The following is a 20,470-nucleotide window of genomic DNA, read 5'->3' on the forward strand; positions in this document are numbered from 1 at the left end:
ATTATTTTTAATGTCTAGAAAGAAAAACTAACAAATAATTCAAAAAAAAAAAACCAAAACCTTCTAAAATTATTTTTAAATTAATCAAAATAAAGCTTTAAATTAAACTTCATAATAAATATGAAACATAAATGCATTATAATTTTAAAATTAAAATGAAAATAAGATCTATTATCAAACTTATTTTTATTGATTGTTCATTTTTCTTGAAATAGCATATGCAAATAATTTTTTAACAAAATTATCAAAAATTAAATAATAAAAATATTTACCAAAAATAAAGATGATAAAAATAAAGATAATTTTTATTGATCTAATATTATCGTTTAAGTATGAAAAAATGTAAAAATATTTATAATAAGATTAATTAAAAAAATAATAATATATATATAAATGATTTGTATAGTTGGCAAAAAGAATAGATATGATTATTAATAATGACAAAAGGATATACTATTTTAGTTAGAGAATATAAAGTAAGAAGATTAATTTTTTATTGTTAAAATTGAGTTAAGTTTTAAATTATATGATTGATTGGTACAATATTATTATTTTATTACTTATTGTAAACAGTGTATGAATATTTCAAGTTAATTGTTTAATTTTCATTAAAATAGCGAGAGTTTTTTAACTAAAAATTATTTAAAATAGCAAGCAAGCAAGTAAGCAATTTTTGTTATATCAAAATTAATTCAAGTTTACTTATGTTAGATCTATGCGAATGCCCTCACTTGCTCCATTATTATTGAGGTGCTGTTGGTTGAGAAGTTTTTATATTTAAGTATTTTATTACATTTGCTATTGAAATAATTATTATTATTATTACTATTCTTACTAACTTTTTTTAGCTATTTATTATTATTGTAGCTGTTATGAAAGCAATTCTATTTGCTATAGAGATAGGTTTGGTAAGATATTTTAAATTACTAAAAGTTCATTTTAATTTTCTGGTTCTTTCTTTTCTGATTAACATAAAAAGTTGTTGCTGCTACCACCATTACTATTATTGCTACTGAAAAGGTTCATTAAAGATTAATTTTTAATATCACCTTAATTAAGTTATAAGTTTAGTGAGTTAATTCCATTTTATAATATGTTGTTTTATTGCTAATTTTATTACTATTGTTGTTGAAGTTACTTCTGTAATTAAATATTTATTGAGTTAGAAGGGGAAACGGAATTCATCTAGCTATAAATTGAGAAATTCAAAGGAGGTACTTAATTTTATTTTTAATGAGAAGGAGAATAGATTGCTTAAAACTGTTTATTTTGATTTTGTTGGCTATTTTAATTATATAAAATATTGCTTAAATAATTTAAATAATGTTAAAGTCTATTTACTTTGTCAAAAAGTCTAGTTGCTAGAAGGATAGTTAATGGTTGCTGAATTAGTTTTAGCTGATAGGAATATGAGGAGTAATAGTTATATCGTTTAATGATCCAAGGTTGTTGAGACTGGCCATATTTATTGTATTGATATTGTTTTGTAATTGTGGACTATGTGTTAAATTTATATTAATTGTAGGATTTTAAGGCTTTGAGTTTCCATTTACAGCTGTTTTCTGGGGAGAAGACTTTGAGTCTTCTTCTAATTAGAACGCACTGCTTGGTGAGATAGGAAGTTTTTATGGTTTAATGATAGAATTTCCGTATTCGTCTTTGCGAAATTTATTAAAACTACTATTTTAGCTTACTTAGAGGTTAAGCATTTAACGCTTCATTCTTCCAGCTTCTGTGTTACTGTCAGAATCTTAATCTTCGTTAGCACGTATTAGATTGTTTTAAGAAATAATTGGTGAGTCAGCATAATTTTCATGGTTATCTTACTCTACTTCTTGCTTAGATATTATTTTTTATTAAGCTTCAGAAGGTTTTTCATTTTTTTCGCAAATAATTTAGTGTTCTTCTTCTTCCTCTTCCTCAATCTTAGGATTCATGAAAATTTTTTATGCCTTCTTTTCTGTTATTTTATTAAAAAATTCACATAAAATTAATGTAAAAATAAATAAATTAAGTTACAATTAGATTTTTCATTGCTTTTTTAATCTTATTGTTCTAGCTCTTCATTCTCTGAGATACGTATTTTCTAAAATTTTTCAAAGTCAGAAAATAAAGTTGGTTTATCTGATCTTTTATTTCTGTTAGATTGAGGTGTATTACCACAGCTGAAGCTAGGATTTAATGTAGAAAGTCCAGGTATTAAATTTTTTTATTAAGGTGTGTATTCTCCTCCCGTGTTTTAGTTGAGTTAGTGTAGCTGCAAACGAGCTGTTGGAGATAGTCCAGAAATTTAATTTGTAAAAAGTGTGGTTGGATTGGCTAATTAGATAAATGGAGTATTTTAAGCTCCAAGAAGTCCGTTCGACTAGGCTTGTGCGAGAGCATTATTGAGTTAATTGCCATTTTAAGGTGTATTACCTGTGCTGTAGATATTTAATGCATCTGAAAAGCTAGCTGGTACGGATGCTCCATTTAGTGAACGATCTATTATTAATATTTAAATTGTAGAACAAAATTAAAAATGATTAATCTATTAAATTACTAGAATTGACTTAATTAAGGAATTGCTGATTGATTTGATTGTTATTAGGAACAACCTATTTTATAAATTAAGGTGACTGTACTAGATTAGTATGATTCTACATAGCTTAGTTTTAAAGACTTTGCATCAATGAAGCTAAATTAGGAGTATTTGGTCCACCTGGTAAAGATGCAAGTTAAGGAAGAGGAGGATTACCTGCTTGTGTTTATTGTTACTATTAAGCAGCAGCGGCTACTTGAGCTTGCTATTAAAACATTTACTATTAAATTAACTAGTTTTTAAGAAGATTATGATTCATAGGACTCATAGCTGCATTTAAATTTAGGTTTTGCAATTATTATTGCAAAGCCTAGTTTTGTTGCTATATTTATTACTCGGTCATTGCTCCTTAATTTGCCTAAGGAGTAGTCTATTACTGCTAAAATTATTAATATGCTTGCTATGCTTAAGAAAAGGAGTTTAATCCATTAGTAAAATTCAATTAATTGGGGAATTCTTCTTCTTTTGTCTTCACTCCCATTTGCTGCTACTAAACCTATTAATCGAAAGATATTTATTCTCATAGCCGAATTAAAAAAATATTAGTTCAGATTAAATAAATATTAAAATACCTTCTATGCCATTAAGCGCTAAGGTGAATGATCAGGGGAGGAATAAGGAGTATTTGAAGAGTGATGTGCATTAAGCATCTAAAAATTCAATTGCTATTACTATGGTTGAGTCAAAAAAGCAGCTGCTGCGGCTGCTGAAAGCTGAGAATAATTTTATTGAGGGTTGAAATATAATTAGAATAGAGCTGGATTAGTGGCATTAATTTGATTGTTTTCTTATTATTACTGTAAATTCTTCATAGCTATTTTTTGCTTTAGCTTTTCAAGTATTTGTGTTAAAATTTCTTTGTCAATGTGTTCCGTTAGGGATTCTGCGCTTTTAACATCTTGACCGTTTTTAATCCTTTCCTTTCTTTCCTTCTTCATGAGACTTTTGAATCTATTTTTAACTGCATTTTCTGTTCTTTTACTAAGTCTCTTGGCTAAGCTTGACCATTAAGTGCCTTTTAAAGATAGAAAATAAATTTATGAAAAATAAACGCAGTATAAATGAAATAGAAATATTGTGAGTGTAAGTTAAAAATCGTGTAATAGCTGCAAAATTGGAAGTATTTTGTCTAAGGTTATATAACACACTAAATTAATTATATTTGGCTATTTTTAACACCTTAATACCTAATTTGTTTACAAGATTTTTAATTCCTACTTAAAATAATGCTACCTTTAATAATTAACTACTTAGCTTTTTTTCTTATTTTTTTAATCTTGTATTCTTTGCTTACACTCTCAAATTTCAAATTGTGTATAGATAAATATCTAAAGGTTGAATCAGAAATAATTTATGATAATAACAAAAAACAATCAATTACTCCCTATTTCTAAAGCGATACTGAGTAATTTATAGTCTTCTTCGTCAGACCAATTACCTCTAATTTTTTAAAATAAAAATTTTTTCAAGCGCACATTCCACATACAAGATTTGTTTTTAGAAATAGCAAAAATGATTTAAAATTCGTAAGCTTTTTTGCTTTAAGTTGTAACCCTCTCATAAAATATTTTTATAGTGTGCTTTTTTAATTGAAAGAATTATTTTTCAATGATATATTTATTACCTATTCATATCAGGATCTAAATAGTTATTCCATCTTTCTCTACATTACTTTCCTCTCCTAAATATTTTTGTTTTATTTTCCAATACTTTGCTTATATCGCTCCATTTATTTTATTTATCTTATTTTTTAAAATCTAAATATATCTGAGTAAGAAGGTCATCTTCTTCTTTAGTCCACGGTATTTATGATAAATTAATTTGCTTCATTTGCAGCCATTTATGTTTAAACGTGACTCCATCCTTGAACGGGATCATCTTTGCTAAATTATCAAAACATTCATCTTCCTTTTGTTAATTTAATTCAAAAAATGAGTAAATTTATAATAATAAAACATTTAAAATTATGCTTTGCCCACCATATAAAAAATTACTGAGAATGCATATTCACTTATAATAATATAAATAAACATTAGATAAAATAATAAATTTAAAAGAGAATCCATTTAAAATACAGAGTAATTATATTCTTATGAATTCTAAGTAAATTATCAAATTTTTTAAAAGTAGTCAGTCTTTTTCAAAATTTTAAAACTACTTAAATAAATTTTCTTTAATAAACCTATGCTATTTTAGTCATATCTAAACACTAAACTTGTGTCAATATTTGCCTAAGAAATCTAATTTTTATTGATTACATATTTCAAATTATTTGGCTAGGTAATTTTATACACCTATTTATTTATTTACTTACTTATTTTTTGCTCAAAAAATAATTTACTGTTCAATTTTTCACAGTAATTGCAAATATCTTAACTATTTATCTTAATCAGTTCAAATTCATATAAAGAGCTAGTTCATACTTAATTTGAAAAATTTCCTCTGAGGAATTACTAAATAAATATCAGAGACTATATTTATTAAATCCAGTCTGCCAATATTTTTAAAAACTATTTACTTTTTATAACTTGTATAATGCTTGTTTTCAGAGATCAGAATTTTTTAATTCAGTATAAATTTTATAACAAATTACTGGATAATCTCCAGAGAGAAAAATAATAAATAAAGAAGTATAATTTTGTGAGAGCAGAAAACATATTTATTTCGATGTTGTTTGATTATTGTATTAAAATAGAAAACAAATTCTCTCATTTATTCTCCCTGTCCTATTTATTATAAATTACCTAAGTGCATTTTTTGTATTCAATTAATTTTGATACTTTTTATTGTTTGCAAAACCTTTGACTTGAATTATTTTATTTATCTTAAAACCTATTTCAAATACTTTCTATGTATTTTAACTTATTGCTTGATTTTTCATATTTTTTCAACTAAATAATTGTGCCTTAAATTGTAAATAACTTGAACTTTGTAAATGGTTTAAGTGAATAATATGCTAAATCAGTGCGTATTTATATGGTGCATAAATAAAAATACAAAATTACTATTTCTTCAATATCCTTTGAATAGAAGTCAGCATATTTGATAACAAGCCAAATCATAATATTAACTTCATCTTCTGACCAATTCTTTCTTGGCGATTTGGAGGAAAGTAGCCTATTAAAATGAATATTTTTTTAAAAATTTGTAAACAAAAGTGCGTTCTTCGTTCAAGAAGTCTATTTTCATGTATTCAAATTAAGATAGCATAAAAATATTTGATATTATTTGTATTTTCTTTTGATACACAAGTGTATTTTATTGCACTTAAGAATGAGTAAGCTAGGTTTAGTGGATGAATAAATAAACAAATATTATAGTTGCGAAATTTGAGCTTTGAACAAGTTAAAAACCTAGATGTTGCATATCAATAAGTGAATTAAATCTAAAATATGAGAATTTACTTGTTTTAAACTCTTTCCCATGTTAACTTTATTTCTTCAAAAGTGATTTGCTTTAACTTTGTTTTGAATTTGAACTAATCTTTAAAAGATTCTAAATCGACTGCTTCGTTGACTTTTTCCTTCAACTCAAGAGCAAATTCATCAAAAACTTTTTTTGCCTACTCTGTAATTTGCTTACGTTCTATTAGTAATTAAAAAAACAATTTATAAATTATATAATAGTATTTATTGAATGAGTAGTTTTGCACTTTTAATATATATCTCTATTTATCTATAAATTGAACTGATTGGTCAGTATAATAGCAATTGCTTGAATGAATGATTATTCAAATTTTCTTAAGTAAAATATATAGAGCCTATTAATTAATTAATTTTACAGTGCTTTCTTTATTTATTTAAAACCAAAACAAAAGAAGAAAATTAATTGAAAAGAAGAACCACAAAAAAAAGCATCAGAAAAGACTAATAATTCCAAAGATAAATTGATAGATAGATAAATAGATATATTGCTTTGTATAATTAAAATATATACCTTCAATTTCTTCATCAATTATCTCATTGCTATCTGGGTGATTTTGGCTGACAGAGTTTTAGCTTAATATTTGTTCCATTTTTATTGCCTCCTTCAACCTATTCTATCACAATACATAAATTTTATTTTACAGACGTAATTACAAAATTTATATTTGGGCGACTTTATTTTAATATTTTTCATTATAACTAAATTCTTAAGATTTTCATTTAATCCAAAATCTTTTCATAATTGTCCCCATTAAATGCAAAATTTTTAATAAAACTGGTAAATACTTGTTTGCTTGCTCTATTTAATGCTTCTTCTAGCTTTCCTAAACTTACTTTGCTTTTGGCTTTTAAAAATAGAATTTCAGTTTTTTCTTCTTTGTTTATTTTTATGCGCTTTTATTTAATATTGTTCAATCTTATTCTTATTTATTTATTTGTTAGCTAGTTTCTTTGATTTTTTTTTTTTTTACTTGATAACTTATTTAATATCTCTGTATATCAATTTATTTATGATATATTGATTAATTTAATTTTTTGATTAACAGTGCACTTTCAATCAAGTGCACACATATTATATTGATTGATCAATCTATCTATCTATCGTTTTCACTTACTTACTAGCTTGTTTAATTTTTTAATAATTAACTTGCTTTTAAGCCCACCCGATGCAAATACTCACTCTATATCTCTCCTCTCTTTATTCTAAAGATTAGAGCAAAATGTTATTGATTTTATTTATTTTGTTTTACAGAAATTTCTCTTCTATTTTCAGGGATTTAAATACTATCATACTTACCTAAACATAGTTTATTTAAATTATTTTTCATTTTTTTTATTAATTTTTTAACACTTTGCATTAAACAGCTCTTTATCAATTGATTTTTATACTAGATTTTTCAATTTTTTTCTTTTCTGAATTTAATAATTGATTCGAACTATCTCATACTTTGTTTTGCTTTTTTACCAACCAAAAAGAAAAATTAAGTAAATCAACTTTATTTATTTTTAAAGCAAATAATTTAAAGTATTTGTTTGAAATATAGATTTATTAAAAATATTTTTGAAATTTTAAATTATATTTAGATATCTTAAGTATAGGAATTTGTTAATATAACAATATGAAATCTAGGATTTAAGTTTTATTAACTTTTAAATTTTTAAAGAATTTGTTCTGTTTGATTCTTACTTATTTGAATAATTTTTTAAATGCAAAAATCAAAAAAATGAGTAAGAATAACAAAAAGATTAAAGAAAATAAACATAATCAATTTTTGTTTATTCTACGAAGAAATACAGAAAGGAAAAAACAGTATTCAAAAGTAAAAAAAAATTGAAAAACAATCTAATTAATTAATTAACAATATTTTTAATTAACAAATAATTTAGATTTTAAACAAATATTTGTGAACTTCCTTGCAAAATATAAAAAAAAGAGACTGGCCTTGTTTTAAGATAAGAAAATTATAATAAAAATAGCTGGTTGATTGAGGAAATAAACCCTAGTTACTACATTTAATTATCTCTTCTAATGTAATTCAATTTTTTAGGATAAATTTTATATTTTTTAATCAATAAATATTGATCACTGATATTTGTAGTATTTATCTCAAGTCTTTTCATTTCTTAAAACTATTTATCCATCTCTTTATGGCCAACCCAATATTAGCATTCTTGGTTAATTACGCTTAATTAAAATTCACCATTAAATAGTATCATCTCATTAAAATAAAAAATTTATTACTTTGAAAAGTCTTCATTTTCTTTATTTTCTAATTGCAAAATATTATTGATCATTTTATTTATAAAAAATACAAAATTTTATTAATTAAAATTAGCTTTTTCCATATTTTTAATTTGAAATACTAAGAATAAATTTAAAAGAAAATAATTATTTTTATGGAGTTTTTCTCTCTCTTCAAACATAATTTTAGTAGTTTGTTTTTTCTCCAATCTTAAGTGTATTCATCCTAAAAATAAATTCAGTGTAAATCTAATAAGATAACTGATTGATTAATTTGTGGGTAATTAAATTTTTAAAAAGCTGTTTTTCCAGTATTGTCTAAAATTATAATTTTTTGTTACAGAGAAATGTTATAAAAATGCAGCTAGTAAGTAAAATTAAGTTCACCATAAATTTTATAAATTCAAAATACTAAAAAAGTTAAAAAAAATTATGTTTAAATTAAATATGATTTATGATTACTATCTTCTATAATCAATTTATGTGTAATTTTATAAATTTTTACACTAAAACAGTATTTTTTTAATTTTGACAAATTTTAAAATTTATTTTTTTATATTATTCAAGCTGTAAGCTAAATTTTAAATAGTTCTATTGAAATTTTTAAAGTAAAAAAAATTAGTATTTTTAAATCAAAGTTTTTATGTTAGTAGACTTTATAAATATGATATAAATTAAAGATAAATAAGCGCTTAATTAAATTCAAATATTATTTTTTAAAAACTGTGAAACAATAAAGGGTGCTTTTTTGTACTTGGGTTTTGTGAAAGAGTTCTCTTTTTTAGCAGATTAGGATTTATTTATCAAATTTTATTTTTTGGATATATCATGCTTAAAGCTTTTCTAATTACTTGTTCATCATATTAAGCAAGAAGGCCTGTTTTTTCCATTAAAAACATTGCTCTTATACGAGTGTTTGCAATAAATGGTTCAAATGTATGCACAATAATTTCAATGTCATTTCCTGAGTTAAACAGCTACTGTGTGTATTAAATAAAATATTTGCTATCTTAACTAAATGCAAATTGTGTATTTTATTAACTACTGCTATCATAAGGTATTGAATGACTGCATTTAAACTTTCCTAGTGAAATTATATCTAAGCTGCTTGTGTTTTCATCTATCTTTTAGATTACAGCAAAATTCTTCTCTGTATCAATATGGTAAACATCTGCCAAAAGCCAAGCAGAATCATTATCTCCATTTTGAGAATAGCAATCAATCAAACCCTTGAACTCTTGCCCATCTTTTATATTTAAAATTTTCATTTCAGGCTTGGAGTAAGTGTTCCCATTTATCCAGAATGCAATTTTATTTGATCCCCATGAGGTAGCATCTACAGCACACCCCGAAAAAGGCTCCTTGAAACTTAAAGAAAGACAGCCTTTTTCTTTATTTAAGACATTCCATACTAAAAAGGACATTTAAGTATTTTCTACAAGATTAGGCCAAAGAATAAGGCTATCCTTTTTATTGAGAGGTTTGATTAAACAAAGTTGCTGTGAAGTATAAATGAATTAGGAAAAAAACTATGGAAATATCTCTAGCTGAATAACTGTTATTATGTATTCAAATTATCCCTTTAAATTTGTGCGCTGCTCGCATAATATCAATAGACTTTGCTGTGGTAGCGATATTAATTAAGTGTTTTCCTCTACCATTAATTATAATTTTTGCTAGTTTTGTTAAGGAATGTTATTGTTAACACTTCCGCTTCCTGATGGCTTTTACTCATTTCTTGCTGTTATTGTGGGTAAATCCATATTGATTTTTTAGTTAATTTGGTTTGCTTGTAGATCTAAAATTTTAAGCTTTGACTCCAGTAAATCTATGTAGGCTATATTAAAGGCATTTAATATTGTGTGATTCTTAGATTATGCAGATATCTAACCTTCACATTATTTTGTCTTGTGATTTAAATTCCATACTTAATATGCTCCAGAGGTAAACAGAATCCATACTTTTTATAACTCTAAGCATAAAATTTTCTATATTTAAGCGCCTTCTAAAAAACTATGTGGCAAATCTATCTTTTGCTCTTTTGTTCTGTAATGTAGCATTTTTCTATATCTTCTAATCTACTTTTATAATTTCTTCTCCCGCGCTTTTAATTAATAATCTTATTTATAGTATCAATACTTTTTTTGAAATTTACAAATCTTTTTTATTATAATTTGCTTTAAATGTCGATCAGAAACTGAACTTAAATCAATCATTTTTAGAATTTTAAATATTTTGAATTTACAAAAAAACCAATTATTTATTTAAATAAATTAATTCCACAAAAATTGTCTAAAATAATATTTATCTAAATTTAATTTTCTTTATTCTAAGATATTTTAACAATAATAGTATCATTGAAATTTATTTTCTATTAAATATTTTAAGTTCTTCATTTTTAAATTTGTAGAGAGAAATATTCATTTTTTGTTGTTGTAAAATGATCTTAATTAAATTTAATTAAAAGCAATATTTTTATTACGGATATGTTAATTTAAAAGCTATCTTTCAACATAAGAAATAATGTAAAAATACATTTAAAAATTATAATTTTTCAACTAAAATTCAATTTAACATTTATATTTTATTTTTAAAATTTTTTTATTTTGAACAATAGAATAAAATTAGAGATGAAGAAGTTTAAAGTCTTGCTATTGGGTTAAGCGTTTGGTAGAATTTAATAGTTTTTAGTATTAATTTTAAGTAAGCTGATAGTTTTTTTTAAATTTTATAGCAAGTTACACAACTTAAAAATAAAAATAAGTGTATAAATTATAATTAAGCTAAATAATTAGATTTTTTAATTTCATAATATTTTGTTAAAATTTTTAATTGTTGAGAGAATTTAAATTTAATTTTACAATTTTTTAGGGTATTTAAAAAATTTTAATCACATAAAAATGATGAAAAAATTATTATTTTTAAGACACAAATTAATTTTCGCTCTATTTAGTAAAAAAAAAATGTTAATACTTAAAAAATATATTTTATTAAATTAAGAAAAATTAAAGAAAAAATAAATAGTTTAATTCATTATTTTTTTAATATTTATTTTTTCTTTCAATCATCTTTTTTTCATTAAAGCAAAAAATTTGTTTAGTCAACCACAATTTTTTGTGGGTCTTAATTAAAATGTAAAATTATATTCTAAGAGATTTAATTTAAAACTTTTTTTATAAATTAAATAACTATCTTTAGATTGTTTTTTTTAATTTAAAATAATATATATTCGTTTTCATTATTTATTATTTTAATTGATGAATTATTTCAAATTATACTTTTTTTGCTAATATTTTAAAATTAATATATAATTAAATGAAAAAAAGTACTTAGTTAATTGAAGGTAATCTATTTAAAAATAATTTTTTTATAATTAAGTTAAGTTAAATAAATTATGAATTAATTTAAAAAAATAATCTTTTGTATCAAAATTTTAGATTGGCTACTTTGAAATTGGATATATTCCATTAAAATTTATAAAAATAAACAAAGGAGAGTATTTATTAATTAGTTTAGATTTTGATCAGGTAGATTACATATTTAAAATATTAATATGCTTCTATTAAGTTTAAAAACTGTCTCCTTATTTCAATAGAGAATATGTTACTGCAAAAATATAAATTCATATCAAATAATTTAAGCAAGAATTTGTAATGATATTTTTATCAAAATATATTGCAAAAAGTATCTATTCTATTAGTTTCTCTATCTTTTTTTATTGTCATTAAGCTCATAAAAATGAATTTTTTTAATTTTACAAAATGTTTATTGGAAATATCTTTAATAATATCAATTATAATGGTGTTATTATGCTTATTTATATTATTTATAATCATAAATACAATGTATATAATAATTCTTTGAAAATATTTAAGTATTAAATTTTTATTTCGCGGTAGTTTAAGTTTCATTATAATTTATCAGAAACAAATCAATTTAAAATTACAAAATATAAATACTTATTTTAATATTTAATTAATAAATAAATAAATGAATAAAAGATCATCCAGGTAATCTTCCAAATGTGAAGAGAAATTAACATATGAAGAAGAAATTCCTCTAGAAAGCATATCAAAAAAATTGTTTAAATCATAAAATTAAACAAAAATAACTAATTCTACTAGAAAAACAGAATAAAAAGACACCAAAGAGCATGTTAAAATGAGCCTTAAAGACTTAAAAAATTTTAAAAATCTTAGAATAACTTAAGAAAAAATATTAATAAATATTGAAAATGAAAACATTTAAAACCATGTTCAGGAACTACTTTAAAAATTCGATTCACCTTTCTGTGGTAATTGCTTAAAAAGGAGAGCAGATAAGGTATGCGTAAATAAACACTGTGGTATAGAAAAATATATGCAATTAATATGCGGTAAGTGCCATTAAGATGAACATTAGAAAAGTTCTAAAAAGTCTGAGATAGATATTGAAGAGTATTTTATTAAGTTAGCAAAATTTTTGAATGAACAAAAATATAATGAAAAATTAAATAACTAAAAAATTGATATCGATAACCTTGATACTATTTTTGATGAAATATACAACTTTAGGTAGAAATTAGATTATCTAAAACAAAAAATTTAGTGTGAAATCGAGTCTTATGTTGCTCCTTAGGGTATGCAAGCAGAACTATAGAATACTATTGTAAATGCATTGAGTTTATTCAAAAATCAAAATATTTAAGAACAATTAAATAAAATGAAGAATAGCATAATTTTTAGTAAGAATAAGTTTATTTGGAATGATGCAATTTAAAAGTTCAGTTCTTTTGCAAAAATATTTAAAGATTTAGAAGATATTAAAATTTCAACTAATAAAAAAATATCAAAATCATTTATTGGAAGATTTAATATTGATTTAAGTTAAATAGTAATAAAGATATGTCCCTATATTCCAGGCAGTAGCTATGGAAATAATTTTTAGAAGGAAATCAAAGTAAATGAAGAAGGTGAAATTAAAATACTTTCTAATAACCCTAATTATAACACATAATATTATATAGATCTGCCTCTTTAAAAAGGAAAGAAATACATTGTCAGATTTAGATTTGATTTAGCTATTCAATAATATTTATATTTTGGAGTTATGAAGAAAAGTCTTGTTGAAACTTCAAGTGTAATTGAGGTAGATATTAATAATTTTTATGTTGGATTTTCAGATGAAAGCTATAACACTAAAGTGATTAAAGGAAGTAACTTAAGTTATATATGCTAATAAGGCTTAAAAATAGAGATGAGAATAGATTTAGAAAATAATTTTATTGATTATTATGATTATCCAGAGATGAAAAATATAAATGCTCTTAACGACTAAGTTAAATTTTCAGATGAAGAATATGTCTTAGCTTTTTATTTTGGAAATTTACATATTACTATTGAAAATATTTAGGAAGTTTCTTCACTAGAGGAGATAAGTTGAATTAATTCACAATATTCTAATAATTTATTAAAATTTAAATTAGAAATATTAAAATATTATTATTAGGGTTTTTATTCATCTATATGTATTAAATAAACTTTTTATATCAATTATATATATTTTTAAAACTTCAAGAAAACAAAATACTGTAAAAGTGGATTACATGACTCCTATTTCACTATAACCTAATATTTTTTTTTCTATATTGTTATTATTTAGACTTAAAAATATTTTCATGTTTAAACTTACAAGTTATTATAAACTATTAATTTTCGGTTATAATACAGCTGTTGGAATCATATTAAAAAATATACATATATATTTATAATATATTATTGCATATTAAAATATATTATGATATATTAGTATATATATTTCATATATATATATGTATACATCATAATATTTGATAATATTTGTAATATTTTAATAAAAATTAAATAATTTTGTAAAGTAACGAAAATGAAACATACAAATTCACTATAATTTGTTAATCAAAAAAGCTATCATCTTTAAATAATTGGTTTTTTATAGATATTTTTTTTTTATGATTATTTCTATTTAACATTTTGATATTCTTCTTCTTCTGTTTATCATTCTGAATCACTATTTTCTTGATTTTATAATTATCATTTTTTAAAATACTTTTGTTTTTTATTATCTTCTTAATCTTTGATGGTTTGCATTGTAATTTATGTTTTATTTGTAGATATTTTTTTTATTTATGAAGGTATTGTATCATCGTTTTAGATCTTGGAGAAGAAGAAAAAGTTATTGAAATGTTATCGCATTATAAATTTTTAAATAAATGTTATTTCACTTTTTGTTAAAATGAAATAACCACTTTAAAAATAAAACATTAAAAAGAAAAACTGTGAATTTAGTAAGAAGTATTTTTCTTAAAATAAATACAATATTTAGCCACAGTTCTATTCCGTTTGTTATTCATTTCTTGATATTATAATGTCATATAAAAAAATACACAAATAATTAATACTAAGACTTGATTTAACAAATTTACTTTTAAAAAAATTCATTAGTTACATTAATTAGATATTACTAATTTTACTAATATTTAACCCATTAATATGCTTAGCACAAGTAAAAAAAAATAGTATTTTATGATGATAAGATATAGAGTTAAACGAGACATTTATATACAAATAAAAAAAAGTAAGGCTTGTGGTAAACCTATAAAATTGAAGTATTGGTTATTTGAAATGATTTCTAGGATTTCAAAATATGCTGTATTATATTTGTTGAAAAAAATAAATAAATAAATAAATAAAGCTTAATACAATTAATAAAAAGACATAATTCAACTGTAAAATATAAAATTATTTCTCGAATGTTACCATTAATTTAAAAGTTAAATCAGCTTTTTCTAATATAGCTAACCAATAAAGAAACATTACTCATTTCTTTATCAATCACAGTAAGTATTTTGTAATTCTTTATTAAAAGAAATGCATTAATAGCATATTGAGAGGAAGTGCATGATATTAAACAATTTATAAAAAAATTAAAACCTAATCAAAATATTAAATTATTTTTTAGCAAATATTTGTTAAATTAATCTCTTAGTATTAATGAGCAAATAATATTATTATTAAAATTAAAAACCTTAAATTTTTTTTTTTTTTGCTTAAAAATGACTTAACATCTAATTTTCTAAATCTTTTTGCTTTTACTTCTAACTTTTTTTAAAAATATTACAAAATATTATCAAATTTATAATATATACATATATATGTATATTTTCTAATATGATTCCAACGGCTGTATTACAGCCTAATTTTCTGTTTATTTTTTGAAAGAATCTATTACTAATTTAAAAAAATTTATTATTTTTAAGGTACAAATTAATGTATGCTCATATTAATTAAAAAAATTCATATTATACTAGCAAAAATATATTTGATTAAATTAATAAAATAAGAAAAAAATAAATTGATAAATTTGCTTACTAATTCATTATTTTTTTATTTTTATTTTTTTTAACTCTTATTTTTTTCATTAAATAAAACAATTAATTTATTTATCAAATTAAATATTTAATAGCAATCATACTTTTTTTTAAAAATTAAAATGAGTTTAATTCTTTATGTGTCTTAGCTAAAATAAAATTTTTATTATTATATAATTACTTTCAAATTTTTTTTATAAATAAATACCTTTAAATTGTTTTTTTAATTTATTTAAAAAAAAAAAAATAAATATTCGTTTTTATTAAATATTATTTTTATTGATAAATTTTTTCAATTATTCTTTCTTTGCTAATATTTTACAATTATTATTTAATTAAATGAAAAAATAGTAGAGTAAAATACTATTTTAATTTTGGTAGAGTATACTAGTAAATATTTAATTAAAAGAAATTTAGATAAATGTTTAGGTTAATAAAAAAAATTAGATTAAATTTTGAAAATCTAAGATAATTTTTGAAAAATTCATGGAGTTTAGATTTTGATCAGGTAGACTACAAATTTAAAACGTTGCTATGCTTCTATTAAGTTTAAAAACCGTCTCCATATTTCTATTGATAATATGTTATTGCAAAAATATCAATTTATATTATTTGTTTTTAGTAAGTATTTTTAAAGATATTTTTATCAAAATATTTTACAATCAGTATTGTTTCTATTTGTTGACATATTTTTTTTTCATGTCATTAGGTTTAAAAAAAATGAATTTTTTAAATTTTATAAAATGTTTATTAAATATATCTCTAGTATCAATAACGGTGTTATAATGCTTATTTATATTATTTATTATCATAAATACAATGTATAAAATAATTCTTTGAATTTATTCAAGTATGAAATTTTTTTTCGCGGTAGTTTAAGTTTAACTATAATTTATCAGAAAATAATAAATTTAAAACTACAAAATATAAACACTTATTTTAATATTTAATAAATAAATAAATAAATGAATAAAAGATCATCAAGGTAATCTTCCAAGTGTGAAGAGATATTAACCTATGAAGAAGAAATTCCTCTAGAAAGCATATCAAAAAAATTGTTTAAATCATAAAATTAAACAAAAATAACTAATTCTACTAGAAATACAGAATAAGAAGACACCAAAGAGCATGTTAAAATGAGCCTTAAAGACTTAAAAAATTTAAAAAATCTTAGAAAAACTTAAGAAAAAATATTAATAAATATTGAAAATGAAAACATTTAAAACCATGTTCAGGAACTACTTTAAAAATTCGATTCACCTTTCTGTGGTAATTGCTTAAAAAGGAGAGCAGATAAGATATGCGTAAATAAACACTGTGGTATAGAGAGATATATGCAATTAATATGTGGTAAGTGCCATTAAGATGAACATTAAAAAAGTGTTAAAAAGTCAGAAATAGATATTGAAGAGTATTTTATTAAGTTAGCAAAATTTTTGAATGAACAAAAATATAATGAAAAATTAAATAACTAAAAAATTGATATCGATAACCTTGATACTATTTTTGATGAAATAGACAACTTTAGGTAGAAATTAGATTATCTAAAACAAAAAATTTAGTGTGAAATCGAGTCTTATGTTGCTCCTTAGGGTATGCAAGCAGAACTATAGAATACTATTGTAAATGCATTGAGTTTATTCTAAAATCAAAATATTTAAGAACAATTAAATAAAATGAAGAATAGCATAATTTTTAGTAAGAATAAGTTTATTTGGAATGATGCAATTTAAAAGTTCAGTTCTTTTGCAAAAGTATTTAAAGATTTAGAAGATATTAAAATTTCAACTAATAAAAAAATATCAAAATCATTTATTGGAGGATTCAATATTGATTTAAGTTAAATAGTAACAAAGATATGTCCTTAGCTTTCAAGTAGTGATTATGGAAATAATTCTTAGAAAGAAATCAAAGTAAATGACCAAGGAGAAATTAAAATATCTTCTAATAACCCTGATTATGAAACATAATATTATATTGATTTACCTCTTTAAAAAGAAAAGAAATACATAATCAGATTTAGATTTGATTAAAATATTGCAGATTATTTATATATTGGAGTAATAAAGAAAAGTGTTGTTGAATTTTATGGAGTAACTTAAACAAATATTAATAATTTTTATATCGCATTTTAAGATGAAAGCTATAATATTTAAGTTGTTAAAGGTAGTAACTTAAGTTATATATGCTAATAAGGCCTAAAAATAGAGATGAGAATAGACTTAGAAAATAATTATATTGATTATTATGATTATCCAGAGGTGAAAAATATAAATGCTATAAATGGCTAATTTAAATTTTCAGATGAAGAATATGTCTTAGCTTTTTATTTTTCAAATTCACATATTACTATTGAGAATATTCAGGAAGTTTCTTCATTTGAGTAGATAACTTGAAATCACAATATTATAATAATTTATTAAAATTCAATTTATAAACATTAAAATAATATTTTTAGGGTTTTTATTTGTCTGTTTGTTTACATTAAATAAATTTTTTTGTCAATTAAAAAAAATAAACAAATAATGAATATAAAAATAAATTATTAATATAATTATAGATTTCACAATTTATATTTAATTAAATAAAATAATTATTTCATATTATACATAAACTTGATTACATACATTTTAATAATCATATTTTTATTTAAATTTTATTACTAAATAAAATAATTTTAAATTTGAGATCCTGTTACGAAATAAGTAGAATTTATTTGAAATGGATATGGAGATTTTAATAACATAAAATTACTTGGTTAATTAATTTATTGGACTTATCTTCAATAATTCACTTTAAAATAAATAATTGTATAAATAAATCTATTGTAAATTTTTTAAAAACTTATTTTTAATTTTTTTAAATATTCAAGTTGAATTTTTAATGGAATCTAATCCACTAAATATTGCATTGGTACGTTGCTATCATTATATTAAATTATTATGAATATTTAAATATAATAAAATGTAAATGCTTAGTAAACCAAATAAAATTAATTCTTAAAGGAAGAATATTATTTAGTTTTTTCTGAATAATTATTTAATTAATAATTTATGCAAATAAGAGGAAAGATAATTTACTATAAAAAATAAATTTTATTATTTATTCTAATTATAAAAGAGATTTAAAAAGAATTTGTTAGAAAGCAGTTTAGAAATATATTTCTTTCAATTTTAAAACGGAAAGGGTTTTTTTATTTTTTAGATACGCTTTTTAGAAATTTATTATGTTAAAAAGTATTCCATATAAAATAATTAAATATTTTAATTATAAAAATATGGAGTATATAAAATTGATTACGAAAATCTTATTTAAATAATTAATTGTTTCATTTATAAATATTTTGTTAATTATTTAATAATTGTATTTTTTTTTCTTATAAGATCAGCATTTATTTAATTATAGATTTTACTTGATTTAAATAGAAGCAAATATTTGACATATTTATTAGTAATTATTAATTTTTTAATTAATTATATATATTAAATAGAAAAAAAATAAATAATATATTAAATAAAAAAAGCTGATCAGCATCAAAAAAATGATCAAAAATTGATTAATCCTGATGTTTTTGATATTATTTTAAAAAAGAAAAAAAATTTAAAATATATTCACAAATAAATGATATTTAAATATAAAACCAAACTTTATTTAATTCAAAATCAATTTGTAAGCAATTTAAATTATAAATTTATTTTAAATTAAATATAATAATATTTAAAAATACTATAAAAAATAATGAATATAAAAATAAATATGATCACTAAAATATATTTCTACTTTTTATTATACTGATGTTACGAATAAAAAAATGCATAAAAATTTATTTAAACTTTAATAAAATTTAAAAATAAAACTAAAAATGAATAAAATTTTATTTTGATATTTACTTACCAATTAATAAGAATGTAGAGTATATTTTAAAATTATTATTCACATAAGTAAATTTGTATTGAAGATCAACTAATTTAGTATAAAAAGTGGGACTTAATTTAAAATAGTATAACTAAACCTATGATTAAAGGAGAGGTTAGTGCTCTCTTTATAAATTGATATATTTTTTTTAATATTTTAAGAAAAAAACGAATTTTATTTAAGATTTAATCTAATTTTAGCTGAATATAAATTTATATTTAAAATCTAATTTTTTTTAATTCGTTAATATAGATGAAAAATCAATCAAAAATAAATGGGAATTTTATCTTTTAAAAATAAGTAAGATTGAAGGATCTGATAAATTTTGTTAATATTTTAAATAAATTGAGTAATATGATCAGTGGCTTAGGATGAATAACAACATTTATGATATATTATGATTCATATTTAAAATGAGATCAGCTGTATGATCAGACACATATGAATAATAGCAATTATCAGCCAAGATTTAGGAATTAGAGATATTTTTTAGTAGAAATTGATCTACACTCAATAAGCTTAATGTAGATGTAAATAAAATAGATAAATTATTTCATAACAAAGTTAGATATTATGTGAAATTACAACAATATAAAAATTTTAAGTATTTTTATAATTTAATTTTAAGCTAAGTAACAGATGGTAAAGTAAAATATAATTTTTAATTTATACTTTGTGTTTTGTGTTATGAATATTAATAAATTCTGCATATGATGATTCAAAATCAAAATCGAATAGTACTATTATTGATTGTATGATCAGACAAATAATTGTTATGTGAAAATAAGATTTTTCAATATTTGATATAGCAAATATTAAAGAAAGATAGCTAGTGTTGATAAGATTTTTATTTGTATTCTTTAAAAGTAATAGCACTTATTTTGATATTAAAATATTGTTAAATAATAAATTAAAAAAAT

General features: G+C 21.1%; 4 protein-coding genes across 4 annotated transcripts; 2 read left to right on the plus strand and 2 right to left on the minus strand. All coding sequences in view use genetic code 6, as the record gives it.

The window, feature by feature from the left end:
• Positions 1–681: 681 nt before the first annotated feature.
• Positions 682–6,596, minus strand: TTHERM_00649290 (Myb-like DNA-binding domain protein; the record flags this gene model as incomplete). Its single annotated transcript, XM_001032323.2, has 10 exons — positions 682–1,282; positions 1,342–1,960; positions 2,020–2,484; positions 2,543–3,077; positions 3,154–3,596; positions 3,963–4,021; positions 4,206–4,489; positions 5,587–5,698; positions 5,986–6,166; positions 6,518–6,596. The coding sequence occupies 10 exons, from the start codon at positions 6,594–6,596 to the stop codon at positions 682–684; spliced, it is 3,378 nt and encodes a 1,125-aa protein (XP_001032323.2).
• Positions 6,597–9,051: 2,455 nt separating this feature from the next.
• TTHERM_00649310 (hypothetical protein) lies at positions 9,052–10,308 on the minus strand (the record flags this gene model as incomplete). Its single annotated transcript, XM_001032325.2, has 1 exon — positions 9,052–10,308. The coding sequence occupies one exon, from the start codon at positions 10,306–10,308 to the stop codon at positions 9,052–9,054; it is 1,257 nt and encodes a 418-aa protein (XP_001032325.2).
• Positions 10,309–12,238: 1,930 nt separating this feature from the next.
• TTHERM_00649330 (hypothetical protein) lies at positions 12,239–13,669 on the plus strand (the record flags this gene model as incomplete). The annotated part of the gene is made up of 1 exon (XM_001032327.1): positions 12,239–13,669. The coding sequence occupies one exon, from the start codon at positions 12,239–12,241 to the stop codon at positions 13,667–13,669; it is 1,431 nt and encodes a 476-aa protein (XP_001032327.1).
• Positions 13,670–16,600: 2,931 nt separating this feature from the next.
• On the plus strand, positions 16,601–18,031 carry TTHERM_00649350 (hypothetical protein; the record flags this gene model as incomplete). The annotated part of the gene is made up of 1 exon (XM_001032329.1): positions 16,601–18,031. One exon carries the CDS (start codon positions 16,601–16,603, stop codon positions 18,029–18,031), a length of 1,431 nt encoding a protein of 476 aa, XP_001032329.1.
• Between the last annotated feature and the right edge of the window lie 2,439 nt (positions 18,032–20,470).

Source organism: Tetrahymena thermophila, assembly GCF_000189635.1.
Source record: "Tetrahymena thermophila SB210 genomic scaffold scf_8254644, whole genome shotgun sequence".
In the NCBI taxonomy this organism is placed as follows: domain Eukaryota; phylum Ciliophora; class Oligohymenophorea; order Hymenostomatida; family Tetrahymenidae; genus Tetrahymena; species Tetrahymena thermophila.